At 48.4% G+C, this 19,993-nt stretch overlaps 1 protein-coding gene across 5 annotated transcripts in view; it reads left to right on the plus strand.

The window, feature by feature from the left end:
• Window positions 1–19,993, plus strand: part of ATRX (ATRX chromatin remodeler) — a 290,301-nt gene that overhangs the window by 185,395 nt on the left and 84,913 nt on the right. For all 5 annotated transcript variants that reach the window (XM_088445557.1, XM_088445556.1, XM_088445558.1 and 2 more), the window contains one exon: window positions 10,215–10,392. In XM_088445557.1, coding sequence (XP_088301683.1) covers window positions 10,215–10,392 — 178 coding nt within the window. The remainder of the gene's footprint in view (window positions 1–10,214; window positions 10,393–19,993) is intronic.

Raw genomic sequence — 19,993 nt, forward strand, 5'->3', positions numbered from 1 at the left:
CATTTCCGAATGGGAGTTACCTTTATGGGTAGATTCTCTTGTTACACGCCTAGTGAGGAGTGCTACATTGCCCATGCCCTCCAGGTCCTCTTTGAAGGAGGTTCCAGATTGCAAGGTGCAAATATATCTAAAATCCAATATTCCCTTGCTGGAGGGGCTTCCAGGCCGGCTATGGCCGTGTGCTGGGGGGCCAGAGCCATGGAACACTGGTAGGTAAGTGGATCTCTGCACACTGACTCTCCAGCAGAGCAGGTGGATAGTGGCAAATTCTCAGAGACTTAGCCACGTTCATAATGAGACGGTCTTACATATAGCCTACTCCTTTCCAGAATCTCCTCGGCAGCAGTAGCGGCTTGCCGCTCCCTGTGGTTGCGCTCTTGGAAAGCGGACGCAGATTCCATTTGGAATGCTTTGCCTTTTACAGAACAAGTCCTGTTTGGCCCTCGTCTGGACGCAATTGTGGCCCTGCAGGCAGCAGCTACGTCTGCGTGTCTGCCATCGGCTACAGTCCCATCAGGGTCTGGGACTTTGTCTTTTCGGCCCTGTGAGGCCAGGGTAAGTCTAAAATACAGCTTTCCAAGACAGTCAGTAGCCAGGAAATCTGCTCAGCCATAAGAACAGGCTTGGAGTACAAGACGTCCTACTCCCAAGTTGGACTATAAGCCTTCAGCCTCATGGGACCGGCCTCCTCTCGGGGGACCCCAGAGTTGGAGGCCGGCTTCTCCAGTTCGCCCAGTGCTGGTGTCTGACCACCACGGACACTGGGGTAAGAGAAGTATTTTCTTGAAGGTATGTCCTTTCCTCCCGGTAATAGCCTCCCAGAAGGTTTTTCGTTACAGGTCTTCTGTCAATTCAAGACAAGGCCCTGTAATTTTTGAGGGTGTTACACTCTATGCTCCAGGCAGGAGTTATAGTACCTATTCCGTTGCCCCAAAGGGGAACGAGGTATTACTCCATCCTCTTTCTCGTACAGACACCCAATGGGTCTTACCAGGACATTCTCAACCTCGAATCCTTCAACAAATTCTTAAGGGTTCCTCGGTCAATGGAGCCTGGGAATTTTGTGGTGTCGTTGGATATATTCAGGGTGACTACCTGAATATCCCTCTTTTCTTAGCACACCAGTGTTTTCCTCAGGTTTGCAGTGGTCGATAAGCATTTCCAGTTTCTGGCATTGCCCCTTGGTCTGGCCTCCGCTCCTCACGGTTTACCAGGGTCATGGTAGTTATGGCAGCCCACCTGCGGATGCAGGGGGTCCGCTTGTTACCCTATCCGAGTGACCTCCTGTTGTTACCACGGTCTCCAGATACACTTCAGTGCCATATGCAACGGACAATATCTGTGTTGCTACGTTAGGGCTGACTGATAAACTGGAAATGGTCCTGTCTTGATTCTTCAGAGGATGCTCCATATCCCAACATCTGAGGAGCTTTGTGATTGAGGAAAAGATCTCTGCATTACAGGCAAAGGTACGCAGTTGCCTGCAGAGTCGCCGAGTGTCTATTCACTTGGCAATGTGGTTCCTGGGTTCCAGGATGTCTCTGTTCGACATGGTGGAGAGTACCCAGCTTCACTCTAAAGAACTTGATCCTCTCCGGTTGGGATGGGTTGCCCCATAGGATAAAGTCAATAGGCTTTCCCCGGAGGTTTGTCTCTCTCTGGCCTGGTGGCTGCAGAAAGCTCACCTAAACAAGGGGCACCACCTTTGGGATTGCGAACAGGGTCCTTCTGACGGCGGACGCCAGTATCCGTGGCTGGGAAGCATGACGGGTCCACACTTGTTCCAGGGCAGGTGGACACCAGTAGTTTTTGGGCTTCCCATAAACATCTGAGAACTCTAAGCAGTATTCAGGGTTCTCCAGCATGCATGACAGGTCCTCCACGGAAATACCGTGCAGATACAGTCTGACAACGCCATCATGATGGCTTATGTAAACCACCTAGGAGGTTCCCGAAGTCAGGCGACACTGACAGTGGTGTCCCGAATTCTGGCTTGGGTGGAAGGCTATATCCCTGCCGTCATCGGCAGTGTTCATTCAGGAATCCTCAGATGGAAAGCAGGCTTTCTCATCCGTCAAGACGTGCATTCAGGGAAATGTCCTCTTTATCAGGTGTTCAATCTTCTTGTGAACAAGTGGAGCCTTTCAGAGATGACACTCTTCTGATAGACGTAGGTAGGTCCAGTGGACCTTCCAAGTTGTGTACCCCCTCCCTCCGTTATCCCTTCTTCCTCCAGTAATAGCAAGAAGGAGGCACGCTCCTGCTGTTAGCTCCAGCGTAGGCCAGATGGCACTATTACTCAGATCTTCGGAGCCTCTCAGTTAACACTCCGAAGCTGTTGCCTCTACGCCCGGACCTGTTGTCTCAGGATCCTGGCTGATACCCAGACCTGGGTTGTCTGTCCTTGAAGGTGTGGCGGTGGAGACTGCCCTCTTAAGGTCTAGGAGTTTTTCCAGCTCTATAGTTAACAGGGGCTCTGTTCATGCTAAGAGCTCGGAAGCTTTTATCTGCAAGAATTTACCATTAGGTATGGTATACTTTCAGGTGTCGCCCTAGAGGCTAGGCTCCTCTGGTATTCCGGATATCCAGAGGTTGGCTTTCCTACAGGTGGGCTTAGATAACGGTCTTCGCCTTGCTTACCTCAAGGTGCAGGTTTCTGCCCTGTTAGTATGGTTTCAGTGTAGGATTGCTACTCTTCCTGATGCCCGCACCTTTGTGCAGGGTGTACGTTATATTCAGCATCCCTTTGTTCCACCTGTGGCTCCTTGGGATTTGGCTGTGGTCCTTAGGGCTCTCTGAGGACTGCCATTTGATCCACTGGGCTCAGTGGATTTCAAATGGCTTACGGCTAGGACTGTATTCCTTCTGGCTCTTAATTTGGCCAGTAGGATCTCAGAATGGGAGGCTTTGTCATGTAGACCTCCCTTTTTCTCATCTTTCCTAGGAACAGGGCAGTGCTTGCCTTTACTTCCCCAGTCCTGTCTGCTGGTGAGGCCTATTTGACTGTGGTACGGGCGCTAAGAATTTAAGTTGACCGTACCAGTCCATTTAGAAAATCAGACTCTCGGTTTTGTCCTTTCTGGTTTCCATAAAATGGGTTGGCCTGCCACTACGCTAACTTTGGCAGGATGGATTCACAGGTCTTCCTGTTCCATCCTCTATTAAAGCTCTTCCACTAGGTCTGTGGGTCCTTCGTGGGCAGCTCGACGTGGCGCCTCAGCGGTGATTGGCAGCCATGTGGTCATCTGTCCATATTTTTGTAAGGTATTATGCTCTTGATACCTTCGCCTCTCAGGATGCTTCCTTTCGGCGGCGGATTCTCCTTACAGCACAGGAGCGTCCCCACCCTTAAAGGATACTGCTTTGGGACATCCCCAAGGTATCCTGTGGATACCCTATGGACCCTGAAGTAGAAAATATGAGATATGGTAAGAACTTACCCTTGTTATCTCTATTTCTACGAAGTCCATAGGGTTCCACAGGACTCCCGCCCTGTCGCACCTGTGCTGCAGATGGGCTTTGCTCTGGTCACCGGTTTTCCGTCTCCTTCTGGTGAGAATGTGATTCTTGTGTGTTCCAGACTGTCTTCTCTCTCTTTTTTGCTCCTGCTCCGGCCTATGGCTTGTTACGAAACTGAGTGGCCTGAGGCTCGGGGGCGGGGTATAGGAAGGGGACGCTAGTGCATCCTGGGAGGCTGAAAATTTAACTCTGTGGTGCCTGGATGTCTGCCGCCATCGCCTATACCCCTGTATCCTGTGGAACCCTATGGACTTCGTAGAAATAGAGATAACAAGGGTAAGTTCTTACCATATCTCATATTATCTCCCTGTATACCTCTCTTGCATCAGGTATATAGTGCTCTATATCCTACCATTCCCTCGTGTTTGGGTAGTTGATTCAGAGTCAATTGCAACTATATTACATATGCATTGTATGTGACTGTTTTCTAGCTGCTGTACTGGTATGGTCTTTTATTTCTGACTGACAATTATAACGATCACTGTTTTCTCTACATCCCTTTGGGGTGGGGGTGTTTTCTGGGTACTTGTCATTTACTAGTAGTTGTGAAGGCTATCACATAGTATTGCATTTGTTGCCTTTAATTTTGAATGTCAAAAGGTAAAGGGAAACAGAAGGTGGGGAGGCCCCTGTGCTGGTTTCATGTAAATTCTGTCCGGCCAGTGTGTCCCCTGCCTCTGAACAAGAGCTATTTTCAGTGTCCAACTTGTCTCAGGTAATGAAGCATTTTGCTGCCTCCTTGTATGGGCTGTCAACAGCAAGCCATGTTTGCACCTCCTATACATACTTCGTGGAGGGATGTTTATGGCCATTCTAGTCAGGGTATGGCACGGTCGACTGTTGAAAGCAGACCGGTAATTACTAAAGCGCCTAAACGCAAGTTATCTTTTTATCAGTCTGCTCAGCATATGAATTCAGACACATCATCAGAGGAATCAGATGTTGCACAGGGTTCTTTTCCAGGGTCTAGCTCGGGAAAGGATAACCAGCCGTCCACCGTAGATGTTCCTTCTTTGGAGAGAGCGGTTAAATCAATCCTAGATATTCAGGCAGATGAACCAGTCCCTAGTAAAAAGGCTCCAGTATTTAAACACCGAAAGGTGGCCAAAACGGAGTTTCCTTAATCCGAGCAGCTCACTGAGCTTATGGAAGAACCTTGGGGTAACCTGGATAAATGGTTTTATGTGAATAAAAAATTAACATTTGTTGTATCCTTTCCCAGCTTCTGAATGTACCAAGTGGGAGGTACCTCCTACTGTGGATGCTCACATGACGCACTTGGTCAGAAATGATACGTTGCCTATTCCGTCAGCATCTTCTCAAGGATTCTACAGATAAGAAAATTGAAACATGTCTTAAGGCAATATTTTCATAATCAGGAGCTGTTACTCGTCTAGCTATGGCTGGAGCCTGGGCAGCCAAAGCTGTTGAAGAGTGGACGGGGGCATTGGATGACTCGCTACCAGAGAACAGATGAAGTATATCTCTCATATACGGGAAGCGGCCTCCTATTTGGAAGGAACTGCAGTTGACGCTGGAATTCTAGCTTCTAAAGCATCAGCAGCTTTAGTAGTGGCGCGCAGGGTCCTTTGGTTAAGATCCTGGAAAGCTCAAAGAAGGCTTTGGAATCATTATCTTGCTATGGAAATATACTTTTTGGAGCAGAGTTAGATAACATAATAGCTACGCTGGCGGCTTCAAAGTCTGCAGGTCTGCCATCTACGTTTACAATAAAATCTAGGCACTTTTCTCTTTGTTCCTTTGCTCGTCTCTGAGGATGAAAGGACCGGTCTTTCTCCAAGCCTTCTAGTTTTCGCAGGACATCCAGGCGACAAACTAAGAGGTCTGGGGCGGCCAGACGTCCAGCTTCTAAGACAGACGACAAATCCTTGGCCTGATGGGGCGGGCCTCCTCCTGGGGGATCCCAGGGTGAGAGGCCTATTTCTTCAATTTGCGGATTACTGTCAACCAACAACAAATGCCTGGATCCGAGAAGTGTTCTCTCAGGGGGATGCCCTCACTTTCCAGAGGCATCCTTCCCAAAAGTTTTTTTGCACAGAACCTCCATCAGGTACGGTGAAGGCCTTGACCTTTCAGGAGGCCATTCACTCCCTGCTGCAGGCAGGTGTAATAATCCCGGTTCCTATGTTGCAACAAGGAAGGGGTTATTATTCCAATCTATTTTTGGTTCAGAAACCGAATGGGGCTCATAACTATTCTAAATCTAAAAACCCTCAACAGTTTTATCCATGTACCCAGGTTCTGTATGGAAACTCTCTGGTCAATTATTTTGGCAATAGAGCCTGGGGATTTTATGGTTTCCCTGGACATTCAGGATGCATATCTGCATGTTCCCATTACGCCATCCCACCAACAATTTCTACGGTTTGCTGTTCTACAACATTATCAATTTCAGGCACTACTCTTTGGCCCATCAACGGCCCCCCGTGTATTTACCAAGATAATGGCAGTCATGACGGCCTATTTCAGGCATCAGGGAATTGGAATACTACCATATCTGGACGAAATTCTGATATTGCCACAAACTCCACTTGTTTTACAAAACTATCTTCAACTGACCATAGCCTGCCTACATAAGCACGGCTGTATCCTCAATTGGAAGAAATCCTTTTTCTCCAACACAGCAGATGGTACATCTGGGAGCACTTCTGGATTCTCAAGTACAAAAAGGGTGTTTCTACCAGAGGACAAGATTGCGGCCGTATCATTGCGAGTCTGCAAACTGCTACGCAAGCGAAGGGTATCCATTCTATCAGCGATGCAGGTCCTGGGATCAATGGAATCCACTTTCGACATGGTAGGATATGCTCAGTTTCATTCCAGGCCTTAGCAATGGTTGATTCTCTCCAGGTGGAACGGACAGTATCCGCTAATGAGGTCCTTCTCACTCCAGAGGTTCATCTCTCCCTCCTTTGGTGGCTGAAAAAGGATCATCTGGAAAAAGGGCGCCCATTCTGGATTCCAAATTGGGTGCTTCTCACCACGGACGCCAGCCTTTGCGGATGGGGGCAGTGACAGGTCATCACACCTTTCAGGGAAGATGGACAAATCAGGAAATTCATCTGCCAATAAACATTCTGGAGCTGCGAGCAGTATACAAAGCACTTATCAGAGCACAGGACCTGCTCCACGGCAGGCCAGTCCAGATCCAGTCCGACAACGCGGCTACAGTAGTACTTCAGGGTGGCACGCGAAGTCATGCAGCCATGAAGGAAGTGACACAGGTTCTGATTTGGGCAGAACATCATCTTCCGCCCATCTTGGCAATATTCATACTGGGAGTCCTCAATTGGGAAACAGACTTCCTAAGTCGTCAGGACATACACGCCGGAGAGTGGTATCTCCATCCGAGAATGTTTCGGCTCCTGGTAAACAAATGGGGTCTACCAAAAATGGATCTCATGGCGTCAAGTCATAACCACAAGGTCCCCAGGTACGGGTCCAGGTCCAGAGACCCATCAGCAGCATTCGTGGACGCACTGGTAGTAAGATGGGACTTCAAGCTGGTTTATCTTTTTTTCTTCACTTTCCTTCCTCCCAAGAGTCCTCATGAAATTCAAGCAGGAAGGCCGAACAGTAATACTAGTGGCTCTGGCTTGGCCCAGACGTCATTGGTTCACTGACATACAGAATCTGTCCATAGACAGTCCGTATCCTCTTCCTCTATGGCAGGATCGGTTAACCCTGTATCCAGACTTACCTCTTGTGGCTTTGACGGTGTGGCTCTTGAATCTTCCATCTTAAGAGCCAAAGGTTTCTCCAGCTCTGTGATTCAAACAATGCTTAGGACACAAATTCCTGCCTCGGCCCACATCTATTACAGGGTTTGGCATTCTTTTGGTCAATGGTGTTCCCACAGGAAGTGTGATCCTAAGGTGTTTAGGGTTTTACGGGTACTGGCTTTTCTCCAGGCTGGTTTAGACCTTGGTCTCTGCCTGGCCACTTCGAGAGTGCAGGTTACTGCATTATCAGTCTGGTTCTAGAGAAATATTGCTTCATTACCAGATGTTAGAATTATTTTTCAGGGAGTTCTGCGAGTTCAGCCTCCTTCAGTCCCTCCGGTAGCACCGTGGGGTCTGTATTTGGTTCTTAAGGGGCTACAAAAGGTTGACAGCGAAGACACTTTTTCTCCTCGTTCTCTCTTCTGCATGCAGTCTCTCTAATTTGGCAGCACTGTCTTGTTGCTCCCCATTTTTTATTTTTCACCAGGACACAGCTATTCTTCATACAAGGGAGTGTTACCTTCCTAAGGTAGTGTCCCGCTTCACATGTAAATAAAGAAATTGTGGTTCCAGCTTTTCGGGCTCCGGACCTCTCTGTAGGTGGAGCCTCCCTGGATGTAGTTCGTACAAACTCTGTTTGAAAATCAGATGCTCTTTTTGTGTTATATGGTTTTCACAAATGAGGATGGCCAGCTTACAGGCAGACTCTGGCTTGATGGTTACGTATGACTATCTCTCAGGTGTACACACAGGCTGATCTCCCTATTCCAAACAGGGTTACTGCTCATTCTACTCGGTCTGTGGGACCCTCGTGGGCAGTTCGACGTGGCACTTCTGCTGAACAATTGTGCAAGGCAGCCACGTGGTCTTGCGTACACACCTTTCTCAGGTTCTATGTCTTTGATACCATTGCCTCTGTGGATGCTTCCTTTAGCCGTCTGATTCTCCTTTCTGCTCAGGAGCAGATGCCTGTGGATCCCCCCAGGACCCTGAAGAAGAAATTAAGTTATGGTAGACTTACCTTTTGTTAACACTCTTTCTGCGAAGTCCATGGGATCCACAGGGCGCCCACTCCTGATGCACCTGGCCTCAATGGGTTTTCTCTCTCTTGATCACTGATTCCTTCATCTTTGTTTCTTGAGAGTAATGTTCTTCCTTCTCCTCTTTCCTGCTCCTGCCTTGGGCTTGTTTACAAAGCTGTCTGCCTGTGGCTGTTGGCAGGGTATATGTGGAAGAGGATCGATGCATCCTGGGAGCTAAAGCTTAAGTGTTTGGTGCCAGGACCTCTCCGACCACACACACCCCGTGGTATCCCTGCAGATCATATGGACTTCGAAGAAATAGTTAACAAAGGTAAGTCTGCCATAACTCTTAATTTAAATGCTAGAAAAAGGCAACAACAGATTTCCCATCCTCTGCACAATTGGAGGATCTCCTCACCGAGACTTGGATTCTCCCAAATAAACTGTTCCAGATCTCTAAGCAGATTCTGTCATTTCACCCGCTTCCTCCTCCTGACAGGGTTAATGGGAGACAACTTTAGGTATTTGCTCTCTGTTTATTTCCAAAGACACAAAGACAATTAGCAGTACAGACCTTTCTTTCAAGGGGTGCTTCACATTCAGCCACCATTTGTTCCTCCGGTTGCACACTGGGATTTGGTTTTGGTTTCTCAGGCTTTCACTCTCCTTTTGAGCCTTTGGACTTGTTGGACCTCAAATAAGTCGCATGGAAAACTGTTTTTTTTTTTTTTCTTGGCAATCTCTTCAGCTTGTCGGGTTTCGGAGTGTGTTGTCTCACAGATCTCCATTCCTGGTTTTTGGGCTTTTCCTCCAAAGGTGGACTGCTGTTGTCATATTAATCAGGAGATTGTGGTCCCTTCCTTTCTTGTTAGGAAGACTCAGTCATCCTTAAGCTCTTTTTTATGTGGTGCAGGCTCTCTACATTTATGTTGATCTAAAGTGTTTTGTCACACGGACTCTTTGTTCTCTATTCTATTGTCGAGCAAGGATGACCTGCCTCCAAACACTGTCACGCTTACTTGTCAGCTAACCTACTGGTTCCTGCTTTGGTTTGACCTGGTCGGTGGGGACTTAGTCCTGAGTGCACATCTTTGTATAAGAGTCTACCGATTTGACACCAGCTTGCCTCCAGGGAAGCTGGTTTCAGGCAAAGGGTCCTATGCTCAGCATCAGGAGCGTTACCTCCCTTGGTGGACAGTTTTGGGAACTGTTAGCATCTGGAGAGAAAAAAAACACAGGCACAACAACTAGTAAATCCATAAACCTGAAAGGTGTGAATCATGTTACCATTTGTTGCAAATCAATAGTTGCATATTTTTTTATTTCATAAGCACAAGTGGTAAAATTTCTGTATAGTGCTGACTCCATGTAAATAAAAACAATGTTAGTTCTTGTTGTCCTAGTTTTATAAATGTAGCATATTTCTGTGTTCTGGTCACCCCATAATAATATATATGGCTGTGTGTGGTCTTTTCACTTTGTTTGCAATTTTCTGAGTCTAACTGTATTCAGGTCCCCCAGAAAGTCCATTTGTAAAGCCTTGCATTACAATGCAACAATTCTATAAAACATGTACACTACATATTCATAAAAAAAAGTACTACTAAAATTTAAGAATGCAACTGTTGCTTAACTATGGGGTCTATTTACTAAGCCTTGGATGGAGATAACGTGGATGGTGATAAAGAACCAACCAACCAGCTCTTAACTGTCATTTTGTCAAACACAGCCTCTGACTTGGCAATTAGGAGCTGATTGGTTGGCCCTTTATCTCCACCAAAGGCTTAGTAAATAGACCCCTATATTGACTTGCAGTTCAGTGATGGATGCACTGATGAATTTGATGACCAGTCTGACCCTCAATATGAATAAAGATCTGAACACACATTTTTGTTTACCCTTCTAATTGAATATGGTTGTTTTACCTCAGGTCGTTGAACTTGCCACTGTGAAGCGTCCGCAAGAGCGAGGAAGTATGATGCAACGATGGCATGAAGATGGAGGGGTCTTGATTATTGGATATGAAATGTACCGAAACCTCACTCAAGGAAGGAATGTGAAGAGTAAAAAGCTGAAGGAATTGTACCAGAAGACCCTAGTTGATCCTGGTAAGGTTTTTTTTTTTTTTTTATATTAATCTTGCTGTTAAGATCAGTTTGCTAAGCCACCCAGACTTTTCTCCTTGTGATGGCTAAAGGCTTATTCTACAGCTGCTATGCAGGAGCTTGCATTGCTAGCTGCAAGATAAACAAACTACATTTGATGACTTGTCCATCTGTGCACAGCTTGCTGGGCTATAATCCAAGCCATGTGCAAGTGGGCACCATGTCAGGACTTAGTATAGATCATTGGTACGGTCTCATCTAGAATACTGTGTTCAGTTCTGGAGGCCGCATCTCCAGAAAGATATAAATACATTAGAGACTGTACAAAGAGGGGCAACTAAAATGGTGCATGGCCTACATTACAAAACTTATCAGGAAAGACAAAGAGCTCTCAATATGTATAGTCTGGAACAGAGAAGGGAAAGGGGGGACATGATAGAAACTTTCAAATACATCATGGGTTTTAACAAGGTGCAGGAGGGAGACATTCTTCAAAAGAAGAGACGTACTAAAACACGAGGACATGCACTGACACTGGAAGGAGGTAGATTCAAAGGAAATTAGAGGAAAAATTACTTCACAGAAAGGGTAGTAGATAAGTGGAATAGCCTCCCATCAGAGGTGGTAGAGGCTAAGACAGTAGAACAATTTAAACATGCTTGGGATAGGCATAAGAATATCCTCACATAGAGGTGAGGTAACCAAAAGGTAAAAAAGGGCAGACTAGATGGGCCAAGTGGTTCTTATCTGCCGTCAAATTCTAAGTTTCTATGTTTAAGTTGGTCTGGAGGGTGTGAGTTATGTACGACTATCTACTCACCAGCAATAATGTTAATTTTTTTTTTTTTTTTTGGGTGGCGAACCGCTTTAAGTTCTAGTAATGCTATTTACAGTATCTCTTGACTAAGTTTGGACCACCTTATTTAAATTGGTCTTTACACAGGTATTACTTGTCTAGGATGACCACAGTATTGAATTGGGTGGAATAGAACAGCTTGCAGTCAGTTATTTCAGGGGATAGGTATGTTGGAGGCTGTGATTTGACCACTTCTGTGATTGTGTGGGGCAGAGTTGCATATAACCGGCCATCATGATGTAGGCAAGCAGGTAAACAGACAATTGACTTGGTGGCTCCTCCTAACAGCCCAGTGTTGCGATATGAGCGGCTGCTGTAAAACTCATGCAGAAAGTTTGTCAAATGCACATCTATATGAAAAGTCCATATTTATTTCCAATTTGTTTGCAATATATTTGTGTGTGTATGTGTATATATATATATATATATATATATATATATATATATACACACATATATACACACACACATTGTGTCCCATCACATTTTACACCTGTGTACTCCTGTAGCTTGGTGAATATCATGCTGCAGATTTTTAGTTCGATTAGGTGCAATTTACTTATGGTGCGAGTAAGTGTGGCTGTATGCTGCACTTACGGTACCACCGGACTTGCCGATTTTTGTTTGCAGCCCCATATGGCTTCGAACAAAAATGTTCGAGTCCTGTGTGAGATTGGACAGTAAGAGGGGCGAATTGCGGTGCCGTAGCCGGCGTTTCTATGGGGTTGCCCTTTCGCGTCTGAATTGGATTGAGACCTACGGCTGTGCTTAATTCCATACCACTGGCTGCAAGCTGGCTAAGAGTTATAGGATATATAGTTCTGCATCAACAAATAAATGTTAAAGGTGACTCAAAAAGAAATATCAGGGCGCTGGTGACAATAAAAAACCAATCAGATTGCTGCTTTCTAAGTGTATTGCTCCCTCACACTTACATAGAAATATTTTTATGAAAAACCTTCATAAAAGGAAAACACACTTCGATTATTTGGAATTGAAATATTCTGATTATTAAAATTAATAAACTTCACATAATAAAAGAAGATATAAATTAGACAATATATAGCAGCAATAGTTATTAGATTCAATTATAAATGTAGTATTCCAAAATCTAATACATTGTAATAATGTTTCAAATTCTTAATTATCCTAACAACTTGTTAATAAGGAGGTTTTTCTTGCACACAATATGCTTTCTAACAGATATCAACATATGTTGGTTATTAGTTCCTTTTCACAGCTTGTTAAGGTGCCTACACACAGCGATGTGCTCATGATCCGACATCGTACACGATTTCCCTTGAAAACTCTCCTCGGCAGCTCTGCACACGATCTGGTGTTTGCAGTGTCCAATCTTCAAACGATCTATCGTGCATCCAGACTTTTCTCCGGTGCATTGGGTCCCAGATTGGCAGAGCTGCCCTACGGTACGACAGATCTGACCATTGCGATGTACGACCATGATTTGGGCATATTTTACACAATCTGTCGTTCTGATGCATCAGAATCGGCCAGATTGTGTAAAATATCGCTGTGTGTAAGCACCTTAAGTATGTACAGGTTGAGTCTCCCATATCCAAATATTCCGAAATACGGAATATTCCGAAATACGGAATATTTTCAGCATGAGATAATGAAACCTTTGATTTTTGATGGTTTAATGTACATAAACTTTGTCTAAGGCACAAATTATTAAAAAGATTGTATAAAATAACCTTCAGGCTGTGTGTATAAGGTGTATATGAAACATAAATGAATTTCATGTATGCACACAAACTTTTTTTGATGCACAAAATTATAAAAAATATTGTCTAAAATGACCTGCAGGATGTGTGTATAAGGTGTATATAACACATAAATGCATTCTGTGTGTATATTTGGGTCCCATTTCCAAGACATTTCATTATAATATGCAATTATTCCAAAATACGGAATATTCCGATATCCAAAATACCCCTGGTCCCAAGCATTTTGGATATGGGAGACTCAACCTGTAGTCAGTTGCCAATTTCTCTGATTTCTACTTCAGGGTCCATAGGGGGTCCACAGGGTTGACCTTGGGGTATAGCTGGATCTGGATCCACGGGCACCACGCAGTTAAAGCTTTGCTGCTCCCAGGATGCACTTGGGTACGTCCTCCTCTATACCCCGCCCCGGCCACAGGCACCTCAGTTTTAGTTGGTGCCCGGCCGGAGTCGGGTCACCCTGTCGCAGTGGGGCTGCAGGAGCAGCCCCTAAGCTTTATTTTAAAAGAGAAATTTTTTATTTTTTTCTACTTTTTTTACACTGTTAGAGCGGCAGCATCAGACTGTCCTTTAGGACGTCCACGCTGCCGCTCCTTCTCCCCGCTGGCGCCGCGACGCCAGTACAGCTCTGGGGATCGCGGCGGGACCCCAGAGCCTGTACTAGCCGGGCTCTGGGGACTCCCTTGACTGCTGCCGGACGCGACGGGGATCAGGTAAGCCGCGGGTCGCCGCGTGCGGCGGCCCGCGGATACTTTGTATGCAGTCAGAAGCCTCCGGTCTCTGGGGACAGACCGGAGGCGCTAGCGGCGGCGGCGGGCTCCCCCTCACTTGAGGAATACCCCGCGTGTCCGCTAGACCACCAGGGTATCAGGCTGGTAGCGGGACCGGCAACCCGGGGGTTAATTGCTAGCCAGGGGAGGCAGCCTTCCCTGTCTAGCGGCTCCTCCCCTCAGCTCAGCGCGCCTTTCAACTAGGAGTCGGGCGTCGCTGAGCTGCTCTTATCTTACGGCCATTCCTCCTCTGAGGTCTCCGGCGGCCATCTTTACTGGCACATCGCAGACTCCCAGGCGGTATCAAGTGGACCGGTCCCCCTGTGTATCTCTCCCCTGCTAAAGGACAGTGTACACAGCGCTATAGCCCTCCCAGACACTGAATCTGGGCGGTTGATTGTAGCGGAAGGTGCAGTGAGTACTAACTTTTCTGCATTGTATGTGACTATTGCTAGTGCTGCCTGTCTGTGACTTATTCTCCTTGCTGTCAGCTTATAACTATCCCTTTCCTTCTCCTACGGCCCGGCAGGTGTGTGGGGGAAGGGCGTTTTTCTGAGACCCTCACTTATATAAAACACGTATTTGTGGGGTCAGTCACATACTGTTGGGTGCTACACAGTACCATATCTGGGCTGTTGTGTCGCATACTGGTGAGTGCGCGGGTGTTAAAACCGTAATTCCTCTGGTGATACCTATTTCTTGTGATTTACGGTATCATGTCTGATGAGGAGACTGAGCGCTCTGTGGCTCCTGTGCTATTTTCCTGCAGACGTTGTGCTGCTGGAGTTGATGGGGAGGACTTATCTCAGGATGGTCTGTGCGGGCGGTGCCAGCTGGTACCGGGCCCCTCCAACCCCCCTGTATCACAGGACCCTCCTTGGGCGATGTTTTCACAGGTGCTGGCGTCTATTGCGGACCGGTTATCGGTCCCATCAGCGGTCCCTTCTAGGGCGTTGCCGCAGCCCACCATCCCCCATTCCCCGGGGGTTCCACAAATGTTGCGGTCTCCCCCCGTGGCCCAGACTGTGGGTCCTTACTCGGGACTGCCTGTGTATGTGCAGTCTTCCCCAGGGACGCGTCAGTCTGTAGTGCCTTTGCAGAGTTTTGCTCCGACGGCTCCTCCGCCTTGGGTGGATGTTCTATCCAGCTCCGTACAGAGTCTGGCGGCTTCATCCTCGGCGTTTCAGTCCATGTTGCAAGGTGATGTGCCACCAAGGGTGTCTAAACGTCCGGTTGTGAGTTCACTAGCTGCGCAGTTGTCGGACTCGGAAGTGTCCTCAGATGATTGAGAAATCCGTGAGGACTCTGACTCTGATGTCATGGGGCAGGAGGTGGAAGCTAAGTCCTCCATTAATGTTCCAGCCTTAGTTAGGGCGGTGCGGGCTATCTTACATGTTGAGGATGATGCGCCGGCTCCTAGGTCGAAGTTTCCTAATTTTAAAAAGGCCAAGGTGACTTCAACTGTGTTCCCCCTGTCTGATCAATTATCGGATCATATGGCGGCGGCCTGGCAGTTACCTAGTAAGAGGTTCCATCCACAGAAGAGGTTGGCGGCGAACTATCCTTTTCCTGAAGCTCATTGCAGGAAATGGGAAACTCCGCCGGCGGTGGATTCCCACGTTACCCGCTTGATCAAAAGCGCGACGCTGCCATTGCCTATCTCCTCTTTGAAGGATCCCACGGACAGGAAGGTGGAGACTTGTTTAAAGTCCATTTATTCTCTTTCCGGGGCGGTGGCTCGCCCGTCCATGGCTATCTCCTGGGTGGCTAAAGCCATTGAGGCATGGGCCAATGCCTTGGAGGATACCTTTCCTGATGAGGCTCCGGATATCCAGAGAGCGTTAGTGGGACAGATGCGGGATGCAGCTTCCTATATTGGGGAAGCGTCTTCTTAATGCCAGCCTGCTCACTTCTAGGGTGTCGGCTGCAGCGGTGTCTGCTCGGCGCTCCCTGTGGCTGAGGTCCTGGAGGGCTGATGCAGATTCAAAAAAGGGTCTGGAGGCCTTGCCTTTTAATGGTGATTTACTATTTGGTCCGGATTTGGACAAAATAGTGGATACTTTGGCTAAGTCCAAGTCGGCTTTTCTCCCTTCGGCCTCTGCACCGGCTAAAGTGAGGAGCTCTGCCTTTCGGTCCTTTCGGGTTCAGGGTAAGGCCAAGGGCCAGTCCTTCCCGAGACATTCGGCGACCAAGGCCGCACCCAAGCCCAAGAAGCAGGCATGGAGTGCTCGGCGCCCTTCTTCCAAGCAGGAGGATAAGCCTGCTGCCTGATGGGACGGGCCTCTCTCTGGGGGACCCCAGAGTGGGAGGCCGACTTCTCCAATTTGCCCAGTGTTGGCACAATACCACCACGGATGCCTGGGTTCGAGAAGTAGTCTCTCGGGTACGCCCTGTCTTTTCGGTTCAGGCCGCCCCACCAGTTTTTCTGTACGAGTCCTTCTCTGGACAAGACCAAAGCTGGTCAGATTCAGGTAGCTATAGAATCCTTGCTACAAGCAGGGGTCATTGTTCCCGTTCCGCAGTCTCAGCGCGGGACGGGGTACTATTCTACTCTGTTTCTGGTACAGAAACCCAATGGTTCTCATCGCCCTATCCTGAATTTGAAGTCTCTGAACAGATACCTCAGAGTTCCCAGGTTCAGGATGGAAACGTTACGTTCCATCATTCTGGCGATGGAACCCGGGGATTATATGGTCTCCCTCGATATCCAGGACGCCTATCTCCATGTGCCCATAGCACCGGCACATCAGCGGTATCTGAGGTTTGCTATCCTGAACCATCACTACCAATTTCGGGCGTTGCCTTTTGGCCTTTCCACGGCTCCGAGGGTGTTCACCAAGGTGATGGCGGTTATGGCTGCCCACCTTCGGGGTCAGGGTCTACGTCTGTTGCCGTACCTGGACGATCTTCTGCTGCTGGCGAGCTCCCCGGAGGTGCTTCTTCGACATCTCCACCTGACCATTGCTTGTCTTCAAGCACACGGGTGGTTGATAAACTGGAAGAAGTCCTCCCTGATTCCATCACAGCGGATGGTTAATTTGGGAGCCCTGCTGGATTCTCGTCAGCAGCGGATTTTCCTGACTCCAGAGAAGGTCTCCTCCCTGCAGCTGCGGATGCACAGTTGCCTGAGCAGTTGCCGCCTGTCGGTCCATTCAGCTATGAGAGTTCTGGGGTCCATGGTGTCGACTTTCGACATGGTGGAATTTGCCCAGTTCCATTCCCGGCCCCTGCAGGGGCTGATTCTATCGGAATGGAACGGGTTACCTCACCGGATCCGCTCTCAGATGCTGGTGTTGTCCCCGGAGGTTCGGCAGTCTTTGGCTTGGTGGCTTCAGACGGCGCATCTGGTCGAGGGGCGCCCCTTTTGGATCCCGGACTGGGTCCTGCTCACGACGGATGCCAGTCTTCGGGGTTGGGGGGCAGTGACCGGCTCATTATCGCTTCAGGGTCGTTGGTCCGCGGAAGAAGCACTTCTCCCCATCAACATCCTGGAACTGCGGGCTGTGTACAGGGCCCTGCAGTCGTCCGGCCCCGCTCTTCACGGAAGGGCGGTTCAGGTGCAGTCCGACAACGCCACCACGGTGGCGTACATCAACCACCAAGGGGGAACTCGCAGTCGGGCAGCAATGTCGGAGGTGTCTCGCATTCTTGCTTGGGCGGAGTGTTACGTTCCAGCGATCTCGGCAGTCTTCATTCCCGGAGTCCTCAATTGGGAGGCGGACTTCCTCAGCCGTCACGACGTGCATCCCGGGGAATGGTCGCTTCACCCAGAGGTGTTTCAGCTACTCGTGGACAGGTGGGGGCTGCCGGAGCTGGACTTGATGGCCTCCCGTCACAATCACAAGTTGCCCGTTTACGGGTCAAGAACAAGAGACGCAGGCGCCTGTCTGGTAGACGCTCTGTCGGTGAAATGGACGTTTCACCTGGCGTATCTGTTTCCTCCGATATCCATCCTTCCTCGGGTTCTGCGGAAATTCAAGCAGGACGGCAGCACACTCGTGCTGGTGGCTCCGGCGTGGCCCAGACGTCCTTTATTCCGATCTGAGGTGCCTCTCCATCGACGCTCCGTACCTTCTTCCTCAGCGTCGGGACCTGTTGTCTCAAGGGCCCTGCCTTTACCCGGATCTGGGTCGGCTGTCTTTGACGGCGTGGCTCTTGAGACAGCCGTCTTGAGGTCTAGGGGTTTCTCCAGTTCGGTGATTGGTACCATGCTTAGGGCACGCAAGCCTGCTTCCGCGCGGATTTACCACAGGGTGTGGCGCACTTATTTTCAGTGGTGTGAATCCAGAAACTATGATCCGCAGGTGTTTCGGGTTTCCAGAATCTTGGAATTTCTTCAATCGGGTTTGGACCTCGGCTTACGCCTGGCCTCTCTGAAGGTTCATGTGTCTGCTTTGTCCGTGTGGTTTCAGCGACGGATTGCTACACTGCCAGACGTTCACACCTTTTTCCAAGGTGTTCTCAGGATCCAGCCTCCCTTCGTGCCTCCGGTGGCTCCGTGGGACTTGGCGGTGGTGCTGCGGGTCTTGCAGGGTCCTCCTTTTGAGCCGCTTGAGTCGGTGGAGCTCAAGTGGCTGACGTTTAAGACCATTTTTCTCCTGGCAATTGCTTCGGCCAGGAGGGTTTCAGAATTGGGGGCGCTTTCCTGTCGCCCTCCTTTTCTGATTTTTCACCAGGACAGGGCAGTGCTCCGCACGCGTCCTGAGTTTTTGCCCAAAGTGGTTTCAAAGTTCCACATTAATCAGGAACTTGTTGTGCCAGCTTTTCAGTCACCTGATCTTTCTGCTGGTGAGGCTTCCTTGGATGTGGTTCGGGCACTTAGAATCTATGTGGACCGGACTGCTTCGGTTAGGAAGTCGAATTCTTTGTTTGTCCTCTTCGGTTTTCACAAGAGGGGTTGGCCTGCCAACAAGCAAACGTTAGCCCGTTGGCTTCGTTCAGTTATTTGTGAGGCTTATGCGCAGGAGGGTTTACCTGTGCCAGCCTCCGTTAAGGCTCATTCCACTCGTTCTGTGGGTCCCTCTTGGGCTGCTAGACGTGGCGCCTCCGCTGTTCAGCTGTGTAAGGCGGCTACTTGGTCTTCAATTCAGACGTTTTTGAGGTTTTATGCGTTTGACACCTTCGCCTCTCAGGATGCATCCTTTGGGCGCCGGGTACTCCTTTCAGCACAGGAGTGTTCCCACCCTTAGTTGAACTGCTTTGGGACATCCCCAAGGTCAACCCTGTGGACCCCCTATGGACCCTGAAGTAGAAAACAAGAGATATGGTAAGAACTTACCTTTGTTATCTGTTTCTACGAAGTCCATAGGGTCCACAGGGCGCCCGCCCTGACGCACCTGGCTTCAAATGGGCTGTGTGGCTGGTCACCGGTTTTCCGTCTCCCATTTCTGTGAGTATGGTTTCTTGTGTGTTCCAGTCTTCCTTCTCTCTGTTTAGTCTCCTCCTCCGGCCTTAGCTGCTTACCAACTGAGGTGCCTGTGGCCGGGGCGGGGTATAGAGGAGGACGGACCCAAGTGCATCCTGGGAGCAGCAAAGCTTTAACTGCGTGGTGCCCGTGGATCCAGATCCAGCTATACCCCAAGGTCAACCCTGTGGACCCTATGGACTTCGTAGAAACAGAGATAACAAAGGTAAGTTCTTACCATATCTCTTGTTATATGAACACTTATTATTTCAAACAACTTGATCTTGAAAGCATACTGATTAAAAAAAAATTAAAAATAATTGATAAGGCCTTATTTATCTAAAAAAAAGTAATTTATGAACAGTCACTTCGTAGCTACAGAATTCAATCGATTGATAGAATCCTTTTCACAATTTATTAATTATATATATTTTACTTTATTAAAAACTGCATTCAGTCTCTTATGTAAATCAAACTCTTGACAGTCCCTTTGTAATCGCTGAATATAGACACAGTCCAGCAGAGCCGTAACTAGACTTTTTGGTGTCCTGTGCCAGAAAGAGCATTGGCGCCCCCCTCATTTTTCAAAGGGACTTAATGCACCCAAAATAGGGCCATGGCTTCATGGGGAAGGGCCAGGGAAGAAATAGGAGATGCTGGGGATGAAATAAGAGGAAGCTACAAGCAAGAATGATGATAAACAGAAATTTGACAGGCCCAAAGAGCACCCCCTGACCTGTGGTGCCCTGTGCGATGGCACCGGCCGCACTACCCTAGCTACGGCCCTGCAGTCCAGGTCCCCAGTGAGCAAGGTTAATCAGTTATGTCA

This window comes from Taudactylus pleione, unplaced genomic scaffold (genome assembly GCF_031769625.1).
Source record: "Taudactylus pleione unplaced genomic scaffold, aTauple2 ptg000381l, whole genome shotgun sequence".
NCBI classification, from domain to species: Eukaryota; Metazoa; Chordata; class Amphibia; order Anura; family Myobatrachidae; genus Taudactylus; species Taudactylus pleione.